We start from the raw sequence: 21,668 nt of genomic DNA, 5'->3' as shown, positions 1-21,668 counted from the left end.
CAGCCGGAAACTGCTACAGGATATACGGAACGTACGAAAGATAACGCACTACTATGAGAATTACTTGAAACGTAACTTTTTGAACTTCCTGCATCTCTGAATGTAACCCGTGTCAACAAACTAAAAAATCACAGAATAACACCGCATCACTGGTATTTGAAGTGTATTGAACATGTAGAGGAAGAGGCAATAAATGAAAGATAGAGCTTTTTTTTCATTGCCGCGTCCATATAAAATATTGCTTTATATAAGAAAATTGCGTTTGCCCGTAATATACTAAATGCGATCTAAAATAGATACAAGAATCGGCGTTAGTTTAACATACGCCTTCGCTTACTGCAAGCGATAAGACTCATTTTCTAACATTTTCTTCTTTTCGACATTGTCATAATAGCTCCATATAAATCCAACCATAATAGTTGCAATGATAGGCGTATGTGCGAAGAAGACTAATTCAAGAAGGTTTCTTTGTGTTTTTTTAGTTCTTATTGTGTTATATGAATATCCCTAGAATTGCTTATACCGTGAACAGGTCAACATTGACAACCCCCGAATAGTCAAGTACAACCCCACCTATTTTGTAGATCAGAGGGTTTCCGGATTCATATTTATTGTTGAACTGCAACGCAATATTCAGTATCTAAGCGATGATCGTTTGCTATATTTTGCAAGTGGACGAATTTATACAGTTCTCATGATGCATGTGCGAACTTAATATATATATATAGGATGGTCGCTGTGGACGTTTTCCTTATGGCCTGTGAAAAGACCGAGTAGCAGACATGATATCGACGGCTGTCCTACGCTTCCTCGAAAGCAGGATAGAGGGTCCATAACGTTACGTCAAATCTACGCCAGGTATCCGTCACGGAGCCTCGGCTTATAAGAAAACCCGTATTCTCATACAGATGAACGGGGTGACAATCCATTATAAATAAACAACAAGTATACGACCCAGCAGATAGATGTTATGCCTGGTAAACAGGAGTACAGCAACGCCGATTACTTCACCCGGCGCTGACACAGTTCTGCGCATGAACAAGTGCAGCCCAATGTGTATATGCGGAGCCGATCCGACTCTGTGTCATCTTCCTTTGCTCCTTCGCGTTCCTTAGCCTCACTGTAGTTCTTTGCTAAGCAGTACTAGAACCGCTTCGTTAACCTTTCTTCGTGAAGATCTAGAACTGGACGACCTAATAATGTATAACTGTTCATCTCATCGGCCGGCTAGCCAATGAGCCAAGACGATTTTGACGCTGGTGACAGATCGGTTTGTATTCGTCGTTTAGAAAGGTAGTTGACGTGTGTTTGCAATCTGGGTATCTTGTGTGCGCACTGATGGGGTCGACCTTAATCCAGACCTCCAGACTGTAACGGTGGCTTTTACCTTGTACTTAGTGTTTGTTACTCTTACATTTATTTATGGTTGAAACGTTTATCTTCCACAACACAAGAAATAGTACGCACATTGTAGGCATCGCATACCCGTTACGACAAATAACCGAGCGAGGTGTGTCCCGATTTATTTCGAACGCGTACATACATACAGACTGCATGGATGTGAGTAAAGCATCGGTTCATACTGAGCGTAATTTAACATCATCACCACGTGTCGCATAACATTCACCATCTATTACCAAAATTGTCGATTGTTAACATATATAAGTTATAAGAGTAGAAAATTTTAGCAGCACCTCGTTTTCCCCACTGCAACTGTAACAACTACTCCTTCCTTCTTCGCTTTTTACAGAACTCGATAAGACAAATACAATTTTCTCTCTATTATTTTGCCCTAGATAACTCGGCAGATATCGAGAGTCAATGACTTACGCGTCTTCGTCGTGAACCAATATTTGCTTTATTTTTGGGATGAAAAGAAAATCGATCCGACACCTAGGAACTACGCGTTGGCTTGATCTGTCGTAGGTATGCTTATAGGCTATCGAAGCACACCGATTATTTTTCAGTAGCTCTGACAATCACTTACTCATCCTTTTGACGGGGTAGCGATTAAAGCAGCGAGCAAAGCTATAACATTTAGCAGCGAATATCGTAGTTGTGGACAGAAAATGGTCAGAAAGGCGATATTTTTTCCCGCTCGGATATTTTTAGTATAGACAGAATTAGATGACGTGAACGCCACTCTACGACAGTAATGCCCTTGGCGGCATCGTATGCCTTCAACTCGATGATCCTAGCAGAGATCTCCGATGACTTTAAAAACCTCGTGCAAGGGAAAGCATCTGTGGCTCGTATACTAACTCGACTAAACCCTAAAGGCTTTTCACTTACAATGACTGCTAGGTCCACGAATTACAGTAGGTGACTGAATGTTTTCCGTTGTAGGCTGTATTTGAGATATTGATCACATCTGTAATGGTATATCCGACGCCAGTAGAGCAACATACCTTAGCTACGGCTCCTACTTCTTGTCTAGTGACGTATAATAATAATACAAGACATTTTTTTTACATTACATTCATAGTACAACATTTTGAAAAATGAAGTTAACAAAACAACATAAAACTAAAATGCTAAAAAAAGATGGAGAACGTTATCATTGCGAACATCGACAGAGAGTCTTTTCGATCTTAGAGACCTGTGATCAAGGGACTTGATGGCACCGATATCAGAGGTGGGATTCGACCCTCCCCTTCCCTTCCCTTCCCGACATTTGAATTTAAAGACTAGAATCTGATATCGCACTGAAGTCTCGATTAGCTAATTTGTGTTTTTGGTTAATTTTTTAATGGATTCTAACCAAATAAGTAACTTAGTTGAGCGTAGTCATCTTTAGTTAGTTGCAGGGAAGACCATTTACTGAACTGTTCGATTCAGTGTTTATAATCAATCAATACATTCTCTGCTGCTCGATCGCATCTTTGCTTCTTGGTAAAATGGATTCCATCAAAACCGTAGTAATAATTTTGTACACGCTAGGGTTTTATCTCAACGACAATCTTATGCTGAAGCCGTCAAATAATCTTCACTATTTCCAATTGATATGCGGAACATCATCTTCTTTGGAGTCGACTTTCCGATTAAATTTTCCAATTCTGTGGCAGAAGCAACAAAGCTGAATATATGCAAGATACCAATATTTGGCTTACGGTATTACCCATAATAGAATTTTTTTTCGAAGACTTTAACCTAATTTTTTTATTTAGCCTATTTTTAATTTCGCCTAATTTCCAATACGAAGTCCTTCTTAAAGGACACAAACTACATCGCTAACCGCACGTAATATTCTATACAGCTGTCAAACGCTAAATGCTTTACTCAAGCGCTTGTTTGCACTGAGACAAAATCTAAATACATGGGGAGCAATTAAACCCCGCTGTCTGTTTGATTCATCTACATCTGGGGCATGCATGAGGAACGGCAAGTTCAGCGATGCATCTGCATTCTGTATTGGCGATCTGAACGGCGCTGTTCTGAACGTGGATGTCGCGAAAACTGGCGGTCCCGATTTTGGGGATTTGGAAAAAACTTCTGGGGAGCATCATAGGGTATAAGTAGATACCGCTTTATGGAAAACATAGGCACATGTATTAGATGCTTAGCGTGCCGGTTATCGTTGTCGGCATAGAAGGACCACCCGTCATGAATTTACCGCCTATTGCTTCTTCATCAAATCATTCAACGGGGTGCAGCGAACATTCGATCTAACTTGGCATTTGTCAGATTGACAGTAAGATCTATGAAACGTTTACGAAGTCTGCCAATTTCATCACATTCTGATTAAATGATCAAACCCACCGACAAGTCTGTGACGTATTTTACACCGACAGGAACTTCACATATTTGATGAGTTTTGTTATATTTCCAAAACACTTCCAGGCGCGAAGTTCGATGCATCAGTCCCTGATGTCAATGAGCAATCCAGTATTGGAACTCGCATGAATCAAAATATATGGTGGAGAATCGACATAGGTATGTATGAAGGTTGCGGCGACAAATATTGTTTGGCTTTTCAGGTAGCACTACGAAACTACGCATACATGTGTAAAGAAGCTTAAATATGTATCCGCTAGTTATATAGCATATGCCTTTTCAATTTTTAAAATCAAAGCTATATCTTCTAGCGAGAACGATTTTGCGAATAGAATTTCTTGCGCACCAACAAAAAATGGATTTGTTTTTTGGTATATATATATATATATATATATATATATATAATGAAGACGAACGAGAATTACTATTAGGGTACGCGTACCTCGTTCGGCACTATGCCCATCTGCAAAACCACAACTGAGAAAACAGTAGAATTGTCTCCTGTTTCCTGAGTATTACAGATAAGACCATTTTGGTTGAATAGATTATCGCATAAAATGAAGTAGCAGAAATCAGGACTATATAACGCAAACGAGAACAATCCTCTGCGGTTTTCAGACCGTATGAAGCAAGAATATACAATGATTCCATGGTGTCCTGTTTGCCTGCAAGACACAGGAATACGTGAGGGGATTTAGGTTAAAATTTGTAGCTAGACCGAGGCCGAGAGCGAGCCTTTTGAGTTATATTTAATGGCATTATTGCATGTAACACTCGAAATGTTTATGGCTATGCCGAAGCTGACAGTGTCCTTCGTTTATTTATAGCTCTCAGATTGCTATTAGAATTTAGGAAGGAATTCAACACAGAAAACACTACAATTTGGCTTGAGAAACGTTCAAAAGGAAAAAGACAAATAAATAGAAAAGGCGCTGCTTCTCACTTCCTAGACTGAGACGCTTCCAAGTTGTGAAAGACAGTCTAACTTGTTACCGAGAGAATATGAAGGGTTAGGACATTCGGATAAGACTTGGAGTACGTGATTTTTGGTGAAGTTCGTACACAGGTCACCTTATAGCAACTATAAATGTATAATATCACGCTTTCTTCATAGAAAAATACACAGTGTTAGTAACAAGCGTCACAGCTAGTTCGACAATTAACAGAAAAATTGCTGATTATATTGCAGTTACCTTTGCTTAAATATTTTCACGTTTTACGTTTACAGATATTCCTTTAAAACCTGCCAAAGAAGCGGCTGCTCTATCCTTATCTACGTGTATTTTCTGAAGCATTTTTCCATCGTTTTGCTCTATTATATATCGAAATATATCATCATACTCTATATGGCAATAGTATTATAACCTAGTGGCAATTATATTGGCTAATACTTCCAATATAATTTTTTTTTTTTTTATTATACACAAGATGTGGTACAAAGCAAAGCAAACGTCAGCCAGTGATATCAGGGCATTTAGACATGACTTCAATAGGGCGGGCGTAGAGGTCGGCTTCTTTTTTATTGATTACCTGTTGTGCATACCATTTTCTCTGTGTGCTTTCTGCACACATCATGAATGCATAATGTTGCGTATGGTGATGAACGTCATATTTTACGCTCGGATGAAGTAATGCTAACGGCTCCATCCAACATCCCGCCAGACCATTAGCTAAAGACTGTTTTGATTTATAAGAAAGTTTCGTGAATATCTTCAAATATGCAATTATATTTCTATAGAGTACCGGTTCTAGACAGGTCGACTAGACACCTAGTACAGCTCAACCACTTGTCGAAGACTTTTTGTACGGCTGCAAAACAGAAGGCGCAGTAGGACTTCAATAGTGGTCTTTTTCAAGGACACTCCTACCGCTACAAGGTACTCTTCTTAAGGCTTATCAGACGACAAAGTTTCCCATTTTTATCGGAGCATCAAATCAAACAAGCCAAAACTATTATCTATGGTGTCCCGGTAGCAATTCTACATGGGCCAGGGTCGCGGCAGCGCTTTGTATCAGTAGGTAAATTAGACTCCGAAGGTGCTGTAGCTAAATGCCCTGAAAATCTTGTTTTATTGCATTGATTATATTTTATTTTTATAGTTAGGCGCTAACAAAACATAAATATTGATTATGCAAGTCACACTGAACAAATCTACGTTCAACCCGACCTGTCATAACCGATTTATTTTAATCGCTTTATGAATAAAGGTATCTGATTAATAAAATGTTTGTCAGATTTTTTGTAAATTGTGCTAGATATAGAAAAGATGATATATGTAAAATAATGTTAATTAATTTCACAAATTTCTTGCTCTACCTGTTTACTAAATACGTATATATAATGATTCGCACCTAAATTCGTCCACAAAAAACAATACATGTTACTTTATTTATTATATTATTAATGATAATAATTAATGTCATTCCATAATATGGGTCAGATATTCTGTTATTATTATAATTATTTTGAGTCATTCTTGTTGTCGATCTTCGATGATGATTTATGTGGTCGCTGTCGTATGTAGCAGACTATGTACAATTGTGAATGTGCTCGTGAACTTCGTTTTTTTTTTTGTTTCTCTTTTTCCTCCGCCCACTTTTCGTCAGCTAATCAATTCCTAACTGATACGATTGATGATCATTAATAAATTTTTCGCTGAGTCAACCGTATAGCTGCTGTGATTATTTATATCCGTCAGATCGCTGCTTTAGATAATATTATATAATTAGTGTTGATTTTGGTGTTCTAGTATCTCCAAGCTTAGATTCTCTGGAGACTACTAACCCCTCAAATTGTTGGGCTCGCTACTCCTTCCTACGAGCCTCCGAAGATTGCATCCATGTGCTAAAACAAGTGCTCTCATCAAGAGATTTTCTTTTTTTTTTTTCTATCCGCGGTAAACAAATAGTTCTCGAGGTAACGTCGAAATCTGTGTTTTGGCAGATCCTAAGCACGTGACTGGGCTTGTCCGTCACGAAATGTTTTTGTTTTATGTGGAAGTCGCCTTTCGGGATGACGGTCAAATAGTGTTTCTCATCCACGACATCTGATCGTCCAACGGGACACAGAGTTATGTGTACAAGTTTCCTACTTTCCGAACTGGGTGGGCCTCCTGCGTGGACGTTGCGTGGTGGGTGCTTCCGTAGTCTCGTCGTCTTCGTACTCATATTCAGGGGTTTCGGTCTGCTGTGCTACCGACTGAGGTCGGAACTGTTGAACCGCAGGTTCTGGCCGAAATGCTGGCTGCGAAGGGGGCAGTAGAGCGGGGACGACCTGAGGAGACGGCGGCAATGGACGCTGTACAATTTGCTGAATGGGTCGGGCAACTGGCCGCGTCTGAGGAGCTGGCTGCAATCTGGGAGGAGGCGACTGCGAGCGGGGCGGGGGTGACTGCAAGCGGGGATTTTGCTTGGGACCAGAACGTTCTTCTTCGTCAGATTCAGCATCGGACGGTGGAGGCTCACAGCCAGGAACAGTGTGGTCTAATTCGCACTTGAGGGTGTCAGGATTGAAGGCCAGTCCAGCAGAGCAGCGCTGGAGGCGAGGGTAGCCACCGACGCAGAGCCAATAACGTGCACAGGATTTCTCGATCGGAATAGGACCGTTGGCGACATCCTTGCATATGGCTATGAATTAAAAAGCAGATAATTGAAAAAGGCTTTGTAAATGAAAGCAAGCCATCGAGTAGATAAGTCGCGTATATACGCTTCACTGTAGCAATGTATAGACCTCGAAAACGCCTTACCTTAAAGTAAAAGCAAAGAAACAAACGTCAAAATCAACTCACGATGTTTCTGGCAGTCAGGTACATTATCTGGCCAGTCGCAGGCGTGAGCTGCATCGTTATACAGTAGAGAGAATGGGCATTGCTGATTTGTAGCAGTACTATTCCAGCATTGCCAATAGCGAGTACATGACGTGGCGTGAGCGAAGATGCCGTATTTCCAGTGGCAGTTCTCTGAACTCTCCGGAGTTTGCCCCATAACCCGGCTATCTTCATCCGGACATCCCACTTTGTGGGGATAATCGCAGTTCTCTAACAAACCCTGAAGACGAATGGGTGGCCTTGCAGCAATTAGGTTAGTCGTGCCATTTTTACTTTGACAATAAACTCCGTTGTATGTCAGTGAGATTGCCTATCGAGCACAAACAACTGGCCAAAAACATGTGCGATAAATTCATGTATGAGTTTCTGAACGTAAAACACGTAGTACTACTGAAACTTTTTGTGCTTGCAGGATACGGAGTCTGCATCTCTTTCAGTTGTGCTAAAAGACGAGTCTTTCTTAGGAGCAAGATCCATTTGTTTCCATTCCGAATTTGAATACCACTATAGCAGGAAACTACACTTTCAATTGGGTAGGCATCCGTGTACAGTTAATAAAAAAAAAAGTAGATTATACACATAGGAAATTAGGTAGTTTCATAAATAGCGCAGCTATAGCTTTGACTGTTATTGGTGCTAGTTGGTCTCCTTAAGCAGAAGTTTCAAATAGATTGCCCTTGAGTTCTTTGATAATTATAGTGTGCGACTTAAGTATCGAAATAGCTTGCCTTTTTTTTGCCTGCAAAAGCCAATCCGTTAGGGCAGGCCTGCAACACGGCTTCACCGTCCTGGCAGTCATAGTAATAATCGCAGTATTGATCGTGGGGAAATAGGCCGTCAGGTTTCTTGCAGTGCTTGCTATCTGCCACTCGTTGGCCCGATACTGCAAATACAAAATTGTGAGGTGAAAATGACGTCTTCATTAATTAGCCGACATTACAATGGACAATTCGCGAGGCGAAACACTCGACTATATATTGTACTACCGTCAAAAACTTCGGCTAAAGAAAAAAAATAGTTTTTGGCAAACAAGCTACTTGTTACTATTTTCCCTTGGTCTAATGGGTTTGCACGATACCTATTTCTGCAATGAGAGGCATCAGATTTAGCCAATAAAACAAATAATTACAGCCGTAAGCTTCATGCTTTGCGCTGCGGCAGACATTTTATTCTATCAAGTTTAGGGTACCTTGTAGTTCGTTTGAATCTTTGAAAATCTGTTTCACAACTGCACCGAAATTATCAGAAAAACCCTTCGTGTCTTTGTTTTTTCTTGAAAATTATAGTAGTAGGTGGATCGTAACCGAACAGGCGTTAATTAAAGACAAATAGACAGTACTATGATGATGGTACTATTTTTTATGGGCCTTGACATTTGTATGTTTATGCAGACGGCTAACGATTTTTCGGTATATTGACTTTGGTGCACTTTTAGTAGGTGCTAACAAATGGCTATTCAGCTTTACAAAAAGGCGAATATATGCGATCATAATCGAATTATGAAGCTATGCGCAAAATGCTTCTCCGGTTAATAATGGGACTTCTTGCAGCGACCTCTCAAAACATTATCGGGTCCTTGATATGATCAATATGGTATAAAAAAACTCGCTAGGATCCCTATTTAATTTTATCTAACTGTTTCGTTAGGTTCAATAAAAGTGATTAAGTAGCAATAATTGTCTTTGCTTACAAATATTAGAATCATTTTCGTAAGCAGACAACTTAATTTATTATTGAAAGTTTGAGTAAAGTAAAATGCTCCGAAAGCTCAAAGGAACTAGAATTCCTAATCTAACGTAGTTTGTACCTACCGCGAACTTTAAAATAGCCTCATAACATAACAGACAGTAGACAAAATTAATTAAAATTTGGCATACCACAGTATACGTTTATATACTGTTCATGAATGGTTCGCCATATCGTACGCGTCGTACATCGTCATGAATCGCGTACATTTTTTGAAAACAAGATACGTTGCTTATACAAGGGTTTCCGTGGAATCATTTCAACTAAGTAAAAGTCCAGTGTACTTCTGACGTACAACTAATATTGAAGAACAGGCGCTACTGTAGCTCATCGATTTTTTTCGAATCTTTTCATGCATATATTCCGTAGTGATGATAATCTTCAAAGTAGTACCGGATCGGAACCTTTATCTGGTGTATATGTGAACGAACTTGGAAAATATGGTGGCGTATGCAACACTTCATGAACGAACTTTCAAATATGAAGAATTGACTATTGCGCATATTAATAGAAACGACAAGTTATTCGTTCACTCTCTTGTCTCACTCAAAATGAGCCTTTAAGGCGAAAAAAAAAAGGCTTTAAATTAACTCAAGGTCCTAGTGCCTATGAATGCTATTCATGCAGGTGGCGTGTTTATGCGCATAACGAACGCGCAAGGTGGTACGAGAAAAGGTGGTATTTATTTAGTGAACCAGCTTTTACAATACAACATCTTACATAGAATAGCATACCGCATCAAAAATTGGACAATGAAGGTTTATTCTTGTGCTCAATTGGTTACGTTAACACTTCGGGTCTTCTTCATTCGAGTCCGCTCACGTACACCTTTATGAAAGGATATGCCACTCCGTGAAATGTAATCAATCAGGCCTTCACTCGTGGTCTAAGCAAAATGTTGCACCGCAAGACCTGGCACCGCGAACTTCGATCTTCGCATGCAATAACTATGTACCGTGTCTAACATGATGTTGTTAATTTGCCGCCTTGACTTTTTTATACCCTGTTTTTTTATTGATGTACAATATTAGCAAATACTATGTTTCAATTAACAATAAACCTGTTTTTCAAAATAGTTCCAGTTGCGTACCCGCTATTTATTTTTGCGCGCGCGTAAACGTTCTATAGGAGCAGCGATAACAGCATCTATTTTTCTCGACTTAACTCTTTTCTGCGTCTTATCAAGCGCATCGTTGACGCTTGCAGCGTGTGCTAACAAAGCCCTTGATGTTTATCTACAGTCAATAAAGCAAATCAACTTCTGACATTTTGTTCTACGATGCAAAATAGAAAATCTTGTCATATTACCATTGTATTCTTTTAGCCGACACGGCTCGAGCGTTTCAGATGGCGACGGTACTTGAAATTATGCTGAACTAATGACTATTTTATAGCTGAGGTACAACAAAGCTTCGCTTTATATGTATATATCGGCGAATGAATAGTTAATCGATTTTGTTTTACAGGGGACATACGGTTACGCAGCTACGTATACTGAAGCCTGCAGCCCTGCTGTATGTGTTGGCTGTTGGTTGATACGAAAGTGGACGTGCATTTTGATAGATCCAAATCTTTCGAGGGGTGATAATGTTACGTAACGTAATTTGCAGCAGGCCCAGAGACGTTGTAGCTAGGCAGCGTCCTATACAACCAGCTAGCGACATTCGAAGAAAGGGAGTAACGCTTCGTACACAAGGGTAGTGGCACAGGGTTTACTGCAACCACCTGCCGGGTGTTGATCGTTGATTTTTGGGGGTCGATGGATTTGGGCGCTATTGGTGCCTACGACCGACCATTTTAAGGACATTTGCAATGAACGACGATTATTACCAGACTGTGCCGGTGAAAGCCTGTGTTGACTACGCTTTGCTTCTTATAATAAGAACAATAACGCCTTTAAGAACCTACACCGGTAGTAATAATTATAATTGAGATGATCATGCAATCATAGTTGCATTAATGGCCTCTGCGGCTTTTGTCACTCGGTGAACGTATTTAGTAATATCAAGGTGTGAAGAGCTCGGCATTTAACAGCCGGAATCGATTTGCAGCGTCCCTCTATGCTAAGTCTCGATGTTTTCTGTATTATTAACTTGTATAAATAGTAACTATTCGCAGAACTCTATTCCGAAAACCTACAGTCCGATTATTTGTATTTTCTTCGGAACCCACTTCTTCTCACACGTTACGTTCTTCAGTGGAGTATAGAAACATATTTATATTACTATTTAGGGACATAATAAATATTTCTGTTTTGTCATCAAACCCAAACGGGTTCTGCCCAACGGTGAAGACAAATTGACCTAGAATGGTTAACTTTTTTTTTGTTGATTGTATACAACCTCGAAATCGGACGTAAACTAGAAGTGATGGCCAAAGGAATGAAAGTAATGATAATAGTAACAATAATAAGATAATAAAATGTCTCAAATTTGTACAGAGAATGTCCTGTAGGGTGATCCCAGGATGGTGTCTATTACAATATCCAGTATTTGATTGAAAAGGCAGTTTAAGGTCTGTCTCCGAAGATATTTCAGTAACATAATGTCCATTAGGGCTTCGTACCCTTTTACTTTAGCTGTAACCTTTCATCATTGTTCATACGCATGATATCCATAACTGAGTCTTCTCTGTACAATAATATAAGTTCGTCGCACCTTGCATTATATCGATTACCACTACACAGTATAACACTATTTGCTCCACAGGCAAAACTGAGGCTTAGATGCACCTTCCACTGTAAAAGACCGATATCAAGCGCCCTCGATTAGAACTTTCCGGCTTGGACTTTGTTTGAGTGGTCATCCAGTGAGTGCTAGATCTACTATAATGTTAACGCTAACATTTCCACGTTACACACTCCTACAATTTTGCTTCATATACGTAGTTGTCTCTAACTTATTTGAATCGACCCCACACCCCCGGGACAACATACTGTTTTGCTATAATAACAATAACATGCGAACAATGACATCTGTGGTTATCAAAGAACACACATAAATATGTAACGAATAAATGCGTAGAGTTCTGCGAATACTTAAAGTCTAATAACACCAATATTTTTCAGCCAATATACGCGACCCGCATGCGTCACGTAATTACGCCCCTTCACCCGAAGTCTACCGTTGGCAACCAATAGTTTAATCATTTTCGTTTCATCTCAGTTATTACCCGTCGTTTACAATCGGCTTCCTTAAAAAACTATTCTATTTTTAGCGAGTAATTACAAGAATGTTATGAGCATTGTCTCGGAGCCGTAAATTCTATATTAACCAAAACATTGGCATCAGGTTGTAGAACACGGTAACTGATGTTAACGATTGTTGCCTACTGGGCAATGTCACATAGAGGAAGAAACAATCTAGCTAGCTAGCTAACAGGAGTAAAAAAAATATCCAGCCTCCACACATCGTTGTTTCTATTTCGCCTTTTCCCTTAATCGTTTTGGCTGGAGTCGGCTGCCGTATGGCAACGCCCACAGTAACTATCCCAGCGCCGATCTACCGACTAAAAACCGTATCGTTTTAACTACACGATAACTAGCGGCTGCAATTTAGGCAAGCAGTGGTGCGGGGGAAGGTATCTATGGCGTACACGAAATGTTGCGAAAGACTACCGAACGGATAGTAATTGGTGACGTTTGTCAACGTCGCGGCATCATGGCCGCGCCTTGTGACACGATTCCTATGCCATCGTTCAGCTATCTAATCTAGCCGATCCATCGTGACGCTCCACTGTTTTGCTACTGTAATAAGACGGTAGCATTGCTTTGCGATACGTGAGACTCATAGACACTGTGCGTAAACACTGAATGAAGACCCTCCTAAGCGAGCGCCGTGCAAACTGTTGTACTAATGGTGGCAAAATAGTAGCATTAGCACAGTTGAAAGCATCATCACCGCGGACACATATCGCTGGCTTCTTTATCTTGAAATGAAGTTGCCTTTGCCTATCATGCTGCAGATGTAGACGGCGATGCCATGGACAGCTCGCGTGCTTTGCCTCGGCCAAACCCCCGATTCCCCTTTCTCATCGTAGCCGCCCTCCCGACAACCATCCGCCCCCGTCGTCTTTCATCGACGGGGCGGTACCGACTGTTGGGAGCACAAGGCTTGATTTTTAACGGTCGCCATCTTAGTTGCCATCGAGCGCTATTTCGATATCACCACAATATGTCTACGCTCTTGGGTTTCGTGGGTTTATGTTTTCCTCATTGCCACCCCACTAATGTTGTATACGATTGTTTGCCACTGGGTTGAAGCCCCTATCTCGGCTGTCAGTAGGGGAGGCCGCGATTACATTTTACCATCCGCAGTCGACGATGCCTCTGTTGTTGTTGTTGTTGTTGTCTTGAAAAAGAAAAATTGTGCCAACGTGACATTGTGACCGTTCGGTATTCTCCCACCTTCCGTCTTCGGCTATTCCCTCTGCGTTATCGCTGTAACCGTAGCCATTGATACACTGTGACATTGCTTTCTCATTTTTCAGCAAAGCTTTCTAGCCGTGATACTATGATTGTGCCTCGAACGGTAGCGGTATTCGCTCATCTTGTCGATATTGAATACCAGTCAGTTTCTTAACTGTCGACGCAACCGTTTCCCTTGTTTGTATTGTCTTCATGCCGTACTGATTGAGTTGTTGTCATTAAATTGCTTCGTATATTTGAAAGGCGTTTGTCTGCGAGTGATGGCACTGCGCCAGTTTGGCTGAGAAGGCTAAATGGCGGATTCTTTTCGAGTCACGGCTTGTGACTGCCATAATAAAAATGTTATCATCTATTTCGAAGCGTATTCAAACTCTTTAATAGATGTCCTAGATTTTCGCAAAGATGGGATCTCAGACAATGAACGTTTTGAATAATGCGAACCAAAAAGAAAATCTTAAATAAAAATGAATGGAAAAATAAGATATTCTGCCAATAAATGATCTCCAAGTAAGGTGCCACCCTGTTGAAAATTTCAAAAGTGAAACCCCAAAACTTAGACATTGCTCATCACGGACACGTTCAATGTCTGCTGTGCACTTAGCTACCAAGAATATTTTCAAATGCTTGCGACAGAAAAATTGCCAGGTGCTTTTGAAGCCGTAGTAATCTAAGTGTCCTTCCTAGTTCATCGGTGAAATAACACAGCCCCGATGATCTCTCATTTAATCCAACTTTCATAAGCTGGATTTTATATCAATGACCGCATTCGGTCAATTCCTCAGTGTTCTCTAAGGGCTGTGGAGCTTTGTCACTATCATAAATACAATAAATAACCTAAATCAAATGGAACTCCAATGTTTTTTGGCTCAGGTTTTCAGGAAGAAGCATCGCCTTTGAAACGATCAGGCATAGTAGGAGTAAATTTAAGACGTAGACATTGCGATGTCATAGAGAATTATCTTTGCTTGGATGCGATACTGAGTGTAATGGACTGTGATGCTCTCTACATATATGTTCGCAGCTGCCAATGGAAATGAGTGCTCCAATAAACTTCTACAAGAGAAAAACAACTTGAACTTGTTCAACAGACCGCCCATTGTTATAAGGAGTCACGTATCATTATCCACAGAAGATTCCACCGTAATATGGCCTCAAAAAGTTAGGTTATCTATATTCTTCTTCGTTTCTGTCGTTGTCAACAGGTGCACCTCACAAATTACCGGTTCAAGATCACCAGAAGACTGCCGGTGATAACGTCATATATTATTTGGTCAAAAAAAGATATTGATAAGATGTCTAGCTATTGACGACCAATAGCCGACTCGTCAATGTATTTGCGGCGCAACACTCGCGATCCCTTCAGTTATCCACAATTGAAACTTTATAACGCTCCATCAAGTGCTTGGTATTCTGCAAGGTCTTTCAATAGAAAAATTTTCAACTCGGTTTGGTGTTTTTGTCGCCACAAAGAACGAAGCTGAACGCTGACGACTAGCCCCGATGTTGTAGAAGGCTTTTGGGGACCAGGCTAGATCAATGCTTAGTGTATAACTGATGGGCACGGTCGTAGGGGCCGACTGTCGTTTAGGGCACTCCGTTAAAAAGAGCATGCATAAAAACGTCACAAGAAGCCAGGTAGCTCGTATTGAAGATTCGGCGAATCTCCCTTAGAAGACCCGTAATGTAGTTGGACATCCCAACCAAAACAACTTAGACTAGTCTTGGAAGGCTGTTTAGCAAGAATCGTGCCACAGGACTGGAATCTTGAACAAACGCAGGCCCTATAAAACGTGTCTTAGAAGAATCTTAACGTACTCAAACAAAAAGAGTGCGCCATTACAGGTAATGAGTCCAGACTTGACAAGGTTGAAAGGCCTCGGGTAGTTGTGCGCTACGACATCGAGAGCACAAATCGTAATGTAGCATTCCACATATCGCTTTGCCTGCCTTGCCCCAACCCTGTATTGGCCAGATTTAGCCCACTTCAAGCGTTTCCTCCTTCCAAAGGTTAAAAATACCTGAAGAAACTCTCAAAGATAAAGAACGTTTCGGAAACAATGAGAGCAGAATCGAGGTGTATTTTTGATAGAGGTATATGCAGACAGTACAGAGCCGGCAGCTCAAAACGTTTTCGACCTAGTACTCTCTTCGTGCTTCCTATATTACATAGACTAAAACAACTATAATCTAAGTGTTTTTCTAAAAGCATGCGGGCCCCGTATATAGCATATGACTCATCGACCATTAATTCATGATGTAAAATTTCCTCAATTTCTATGGTGACATCACATCTCATCACAGCCATCCATCGCAATTAAAAATCAGCGAAAGAGAAAATGACAATAGTATCCAACGGTGTCTACTGAAAACAACCGAAAGACCTCGCTGTACGACAACTTGTTTTCCTCTCGCTCGGCGTATGTTTTCATTGATCAACGCGGTTATATGTATTTCATTTGTTGTCGATCCTTTGAATCGTCATCAAGGTCAGCGTTGAGTCAACAAATCAACAACAACACACGGCCTCAATAGTCAGCACTATCAAACTTTCTTTGGTGCTTCGATGCCCTTGGACTACCAAACAGCCACACAATTAACTCCGTTACCACATTTTCATTGTCACACATACCACTATCGCAGTCGCCGTCAGCGTCAACAAGCATTGCATCCTCGATCAGCGCCGGTATAATTCTTCCTCTGGCGTGTAGGTCTTTTTATTAATGTTACCGCCGCAGCTGCCGCCATAAGTTCACACGACCTTGACATATTTGACTATCAATGAATGTTCGATAGCGTCTAGTAATATCGAGACGGCCATCAAATGATAGCCCAGGCCTCTCCTAAAGTCCGACGAAACAAAACGGGTCGCATAGGCACAATGGTAAGCACAGCCAGAAATCACCGAGGCGACAACAAGTTCTAAGCACAGAATACGCATAACAAATGTGTACGTTGCATTGGACACGTTATCACTGCTGCACTGTGTCGTGGGTAAATTAATAAGCACTACTGGCGTGACATAGAAGGCAACATATAGTCTCCATACGATCGATCAGCCGAATAACAAATAAACAGCTTTAACAAAAAGATTGAAAGTGATAAAAACACTTTGCATTTTGGTATGTCACTAGATAAGGTTCGTCACCAGCTGTAATTTGCTGGTTGATGTTGGAGGCCTTGAAGGGTTAGCATCCTAACAGCTATTCTGGACTCGCAAAGGCCTTCACAGGAAGGCAATGGCTTGAAAACGACCTAACAGAAGAAGAAGATTAAACGCTTTCGCAGACAAATTTTTTCATTATTGCACCCATTGCCAATGCTAGGGAAAATAATAAGCCCTAACTAAATCTAGTTAACAAATCACTGCACGAAACAAAAAAAAACACACTGGCAATGTAAAAGTACAAATAATCATCGTGCACGTAAATAGAATTGCAAAAGGTACCCGTCTGTGATGACTACTTGAACATGTCATCAACACTTTTCTTTTTGCTTATTTTTTTTTTACGATCTGTGAAGTGGTGGCGGTGCCATATGAACGACACAATTTATTAGACGAAATTATCCCTCAGAGCAGATCGTAGTCCTGGCTAGTGTTCAATGCACCATACTTCCAGGGCATGTGCTTACAGAGCCACTCATTAAGACCCACATGCACACATGTGTATGTCGAAATAAAATAATGTACATGCAAAAAGAAAGATATAAATATCCGATAGTCCAATTTAATCATTCGCTAATTTGATCGACATCGACTATCAAATGTTTCGCACAACTCCTCTTTTACAAGATGGACCAACATTCATAACAAATACCGTCCAAAAAGTAAATTTACTTTATAATTACGTAACTGCTAGAATTTCGTTAATATTGACGCCCCATTCATGGGCATCATATCAGACGTTTAGGACATAAAAGCGGAAAGGGGTTGGAACAGATCTGTTTTGCGTCACTACACCCAGCTCGTTGTATCTCTATCTATCTATCTATAAATAGTTCGATTTATCATTGTTGCTGTCACTGTTGCAGAGCTTTGTGGCTCATAGTACTGCCTCGGTATTAATGTCGTTTGTCATGCCCTCATCATTACACTTACCAGCCACGGCGACCATTCCAACTAATATGAAACACTTCATCTTTTGCTGAGTGGCAGCTTCGCTTCTAGCTGAAGAACTGCCGGCCAGTGTTTCGCCGCGCTACTCCTCTAACCGATGACTTGTGCACTGGGGTTTATTTATACCTTACGGGGGACGACGGATCGACCGCAAGCTGGAAAGGAAGCAGATGGGGGGCGAGAGATGGTAATGGGTATGGCAGAGAGTCCTATAGAAGTCGCTGCGTGTGCTGATAGTGCTACCAATAGTAGTAGTTATAGTGATAGCGATGTCAACCTTGCCTACTCAAAGCAGAACCCGCCTTTGGTTCGCCTGTGTCAAAGAACCTGCCGCAATGGTAGTAACCATTTTTGGCAAGGGTAGGCCCGCGCGATGACTCTTGACAGAACAACCGGCGATTAGCCTGGCCGTCTGCTGACTACGGGAAGTTACCGTGAGAGCCAGCGGTAACAGACATCAACACACAGGACAAGCCTATGCAGGCAACTACAGCAGCAGCAGCAGCAGCAGCAGTATCGTGTTTTGTCGGTAACGTACAACAATTCAGTCATAGTTCTGACCGTTGCTGATTCGCTGGAGCGTGTCTGCTAGAAGGAAGCTTCCCAGATCAGCGCACATTTTCTCCTTCTTCCACATTTGCTTGATCGCCACAGACAGCCACACAGATGAAAAGACAAAAGCTTGGGAAAAGTTTGTTGTTCACAGTTACAAACTATTGCTAGAATTGGACAGGGGAGGCAAAAAAAGGCTAAAGGAGGAAGCTTTAAAGGCGTTAAGTGGTTAGCGGTTTTTTTGCCCATGTGACCACAGCTGAATACCCGGTAGACAGGCGACAGTCCCAAATAGCCTCATTAGAACACTTCAAGAACTTTGGGCCGGTAGAACAGACCCAGACTTCAATACAAACATTGACACTGCAGCAACACTAAGCAAGAGCGACACGCAATCAAATATGGCGCTATCGTGGTACAGACTATGTAAGTGAAGATAGGACCGGGACTAGAATACACTCCTATAATAGTTACGCCGCATAATAATAACAACAACTATATATGCTCCTTCTTGCTGATACGGGGCAGAAACATATTAATAAGAAAAATATGCCAAGCAAACATTCATATGAATACAATGGCTATTTGTTCCTGAATAACCTCCATTTGAGAAATTAAATCTGTTAAGCATAAACCAATTATATTTACTCACCTTATTTTTTAAGGTGACACCGTCTGGTGGCTTAGAAGGTCCTCAATGTTTCTAGTTTCGTTCTATAAAAAGGTTCACCCGTACATAGGCTTGTCAGTTCACATTACATTGGTTTAGAGTTCTTTCAAAAGTTGCATCCGGGTTTGTGTGAATTAGTGTCTAAAGATGGTGTAATTTTATGTCTACCAAAGGCCAATGCTAAATCAAAATAGTATATATAAGTAAAAGAAGCAATTATTTATCTGATTAACACAGTTTGGCTTCCTAATAACAGCATACATAATAGCAAAATATAATATTCATTATCAATTGAAATCATCAATGTTAAGAAATTGTTTGCTTCATTAGGAAAGAACTTGGCATGGCTTCGTGGGTCTGAATCAGCTAAGTTCTCCCTTCATCATTCATAAAAGTATAATTAAATAGGAATCAACAAAACATACGATTATATTATTAATAGCTCGCTTACCGGAGCGCTAAGTTCGCTGTCAGTTTAAGAAATTTTCATAGATCATTTGGCTTTGTTTGTACCCATGATGACCAAGACAGTAAAGATCACAACCACTTCTTGCCTGGATCACAGGACGAAATCCTAATTTCAAAGCACGAGCAGATGCCAAGCACCAGGCATTTGGCCGCGTCGTATTCGCGTCGTTCTGGTGCGCCATACCGATAGCTCTAAAAAAAAAAAACGTAAAAACATTTTCTGAATATCGTGCAATGTAGCGTGCAATTTTAACTATATAAAGCTAGTTGAAATCTCTTGCAATATACCGAAGCCATATTTCACTGCTGACCCACCTGGATGTGATCGACCCACGAAGAAAGATTGCTATCATTTTTCGATCTAAAACCTGGTATTGCAGAGCGGCCTAACGGCTGATAGTCGTCCACCTTAATTATAGCAATTTCATTGTCCTATGCGAATTTGACGGATTCACTGTCCTTATTGCTAGCCCAAAGATATTTCGTTTTTAATACCAATGGATATTGTTCGCATCATATTATGCCATATCCGTCCAGCATATGCTGATTGCCTATCGGCAGGCGTCGTTTAGTGTCCAGGGCATGATTTACCGTCACTGGTTTGCTTCCCGCTCTAGGCTGTTACCTTAACTAAGCGATATGAAACAGAAATAGAATGTACACGTAAGTAAGTTCCGTTATGCGTACGCAATCGTTTCTAGCTTTGTTCCTCGTGTATAGTTATTCATCTAGCATACTGCCTAAGTGTCACTGACAATGTATGTCTCTTCGCAATCCGTCAACGCGATACGTCACTGCGCATTTGAGTGGGTGTTTTATTCTGTAATCTATGCCGATCTGCAGCAAGACGTCGGGAGCATGCCCTACCCATGTCGGCCTGCCAAAACATTGGACGGATGACGCCAAGATCTACAAGTCTGTGTCATCAAGTCGTGTGAATATTATTAAGATGGTGCATTCAACCCCAGGGCGATATCGTCAGCAGGGGAACAGAAGTGACTGACGGATTTTCAGAAGTGGAATTTAGACCGGCATCAGCCGTGAATCAACAACGTCAGCCCCAACACTACCGAACTTCTGTTAGAACAGAAAAATCAGAGAGTTAAAGAACAACCCGCCATGCAACAGATTAAATTGCGGTTTAGTATTCGTTGATGTTCTGTTGACGCTGCTATGCTAACCCGTGCTGGCATAAATAAATTCTGGCTGCTAAGTACTTAAAATGTAGCACAGAAGACTGGTGATCTTGCCTTTTTCAAACAAAAAAAACCTCAAATCAGGATCCTATCGTTGAATACGCAATAAAGCGTGTTCCTGTTTCTCACTTACACTTGAAACAGCACAACTTCCCCTTTGGGGCATTTAGTAGATACATTTTGTTCGTTATTTTCATTCATTGTTGGCTAAAATTTTGCCAAGCCTTCAATTGCCTTTCCTCAGCAAAAGCCTGGAAGAACGCGGCTTCGGTTGACGGGCTCTTCTCTTTAATCAACGATTTTTTCTTATTCACTAGCCATACCTTATAATCATATTCCTTTTTGAATCACCGCAGGCCACTACACGCTTTTTCGAAAACGATTTTGCCCTTGTGACGCATCCAAACACTTTTGTTTAACGGCTTAGGCAGTTTTGAATATATCGAGAACGCTTAGGTTTCCAGTGAATTCATCAAGAATCATGATGTGGAGCCTTTGCTGCTGTTTCTGTATCGGACATTGCAGATCGTGTGGACTGTAGTTGCTCACCGAAATTGATGTCATTTGTTCGGAAGCTTACGAACCGCTTTTATGTTATGCGTTCGGTTACTGTTGAGACCGCATCCTCTCGGCACATTTGTCCCTTCTTTTTTTCTGTTTTAAAAAAAAAAGGACTTTATGCTCCTTCTATCCTTTTTCAAACACAACCAAAGCACAATATCGCACAAACTCAAGGCTAGTAGATAGCTACGTTCCCGTGGTGGGCCTGTGGAATCGTCTCTTAATAAACCTTCCTTTTCATCATCTGGAACATAATCTTTGTTCTGAAAAAAAGCACAATAAAATAAAAAAAATTGTGCAGTATCACTATATGCTTGATTGTTCACAGTGATTG

The 21,668-nt window shown here is 40.8% G+C and overlaps 1 protein-coding gene across 2 annotated transcripts; it reads right to left on the bottom strand.

Annotated features, from left to right (window-relative positions):
• Window positions 1-6,131: 6,131 nt before the first annotated feature.
• Window positions 6,132-18,030, bottom strand: LOC111255420 (protein obstructor-E-like). 2 transcript variants are annotated; one of them, XM_022817381.2, is made up of 4 exons: window positions 17,870-18,030; window positions 8,330-8,484; window positions 7,563-7,821; window positions 6,132-7,401 (listed from the first exon to the last, which is right to left on the bottom strand). In XM_022817381.2, the coding sequence occupies exons 1-4, from the start codon at window positions 17,907-17,909 to the stop codon at window positions 6,863-6,865; spliced, it is 993 nt and encodes a 330-aa protein (XP_022673116.1). In that variant the 5' UTR covers window positions 17,910-18,030; the 3' UTR covers window positions 6,132-6,862. The 2 variants fall into 2 exon arrangements, with proteins under 2 accessions (XP_022673116.1, XP_086841639.1); XM_086985513.1 differs by lacking the exon at window positions 17,870-18,030 and adding an exon at window positions 16,403-16,663.
• Window positions 18,031-21,668: the final 3,638 nt, after the last annotated feature.

Source organism: Varroa destructor, unplaced genomic scaffold (assembly GCF_002443255.2).
Source record: "Varroa destructor unplaced genomic scaffold, Vdes_3.0 BEIS01000001.1, whole genome shotgun sequence".
In the NCBI taxonomy this organism is placed as follows: Eukaryota; Metazoa; Arthropoda; class Arachnida; order Mesostigmata; family Varroidae; genus Varroa; species Varroa destructor.
Note: the sequence above shows the minus strand (reverse complement) of the source record. Positions and strands in the feature narration are given on the sequence as shown.

Coding starts and splice junctions, on each gene's coding strand:
- LOC111255420 (XM_022817381.2), bottom strand. CDS start 17,909: ATGAAGTGTTTCATATTAGTTGGAATGGTCGCCGTGGCTG. Junction 7,822..8,329: donor CTTTTGCAGGCAAAAAAAAG/GCAAGCTATTTC, acceptor ATTCGTCTTCAG/GGTTTGTTAGAGAACTGCGA. Junction 7,402..7,562: donor ACCTGACTGCCAGAAACATC/GTGAGTTGATTT, acceptor TTTAATTCATAG/CCATATGCAAGGATGTCGCC.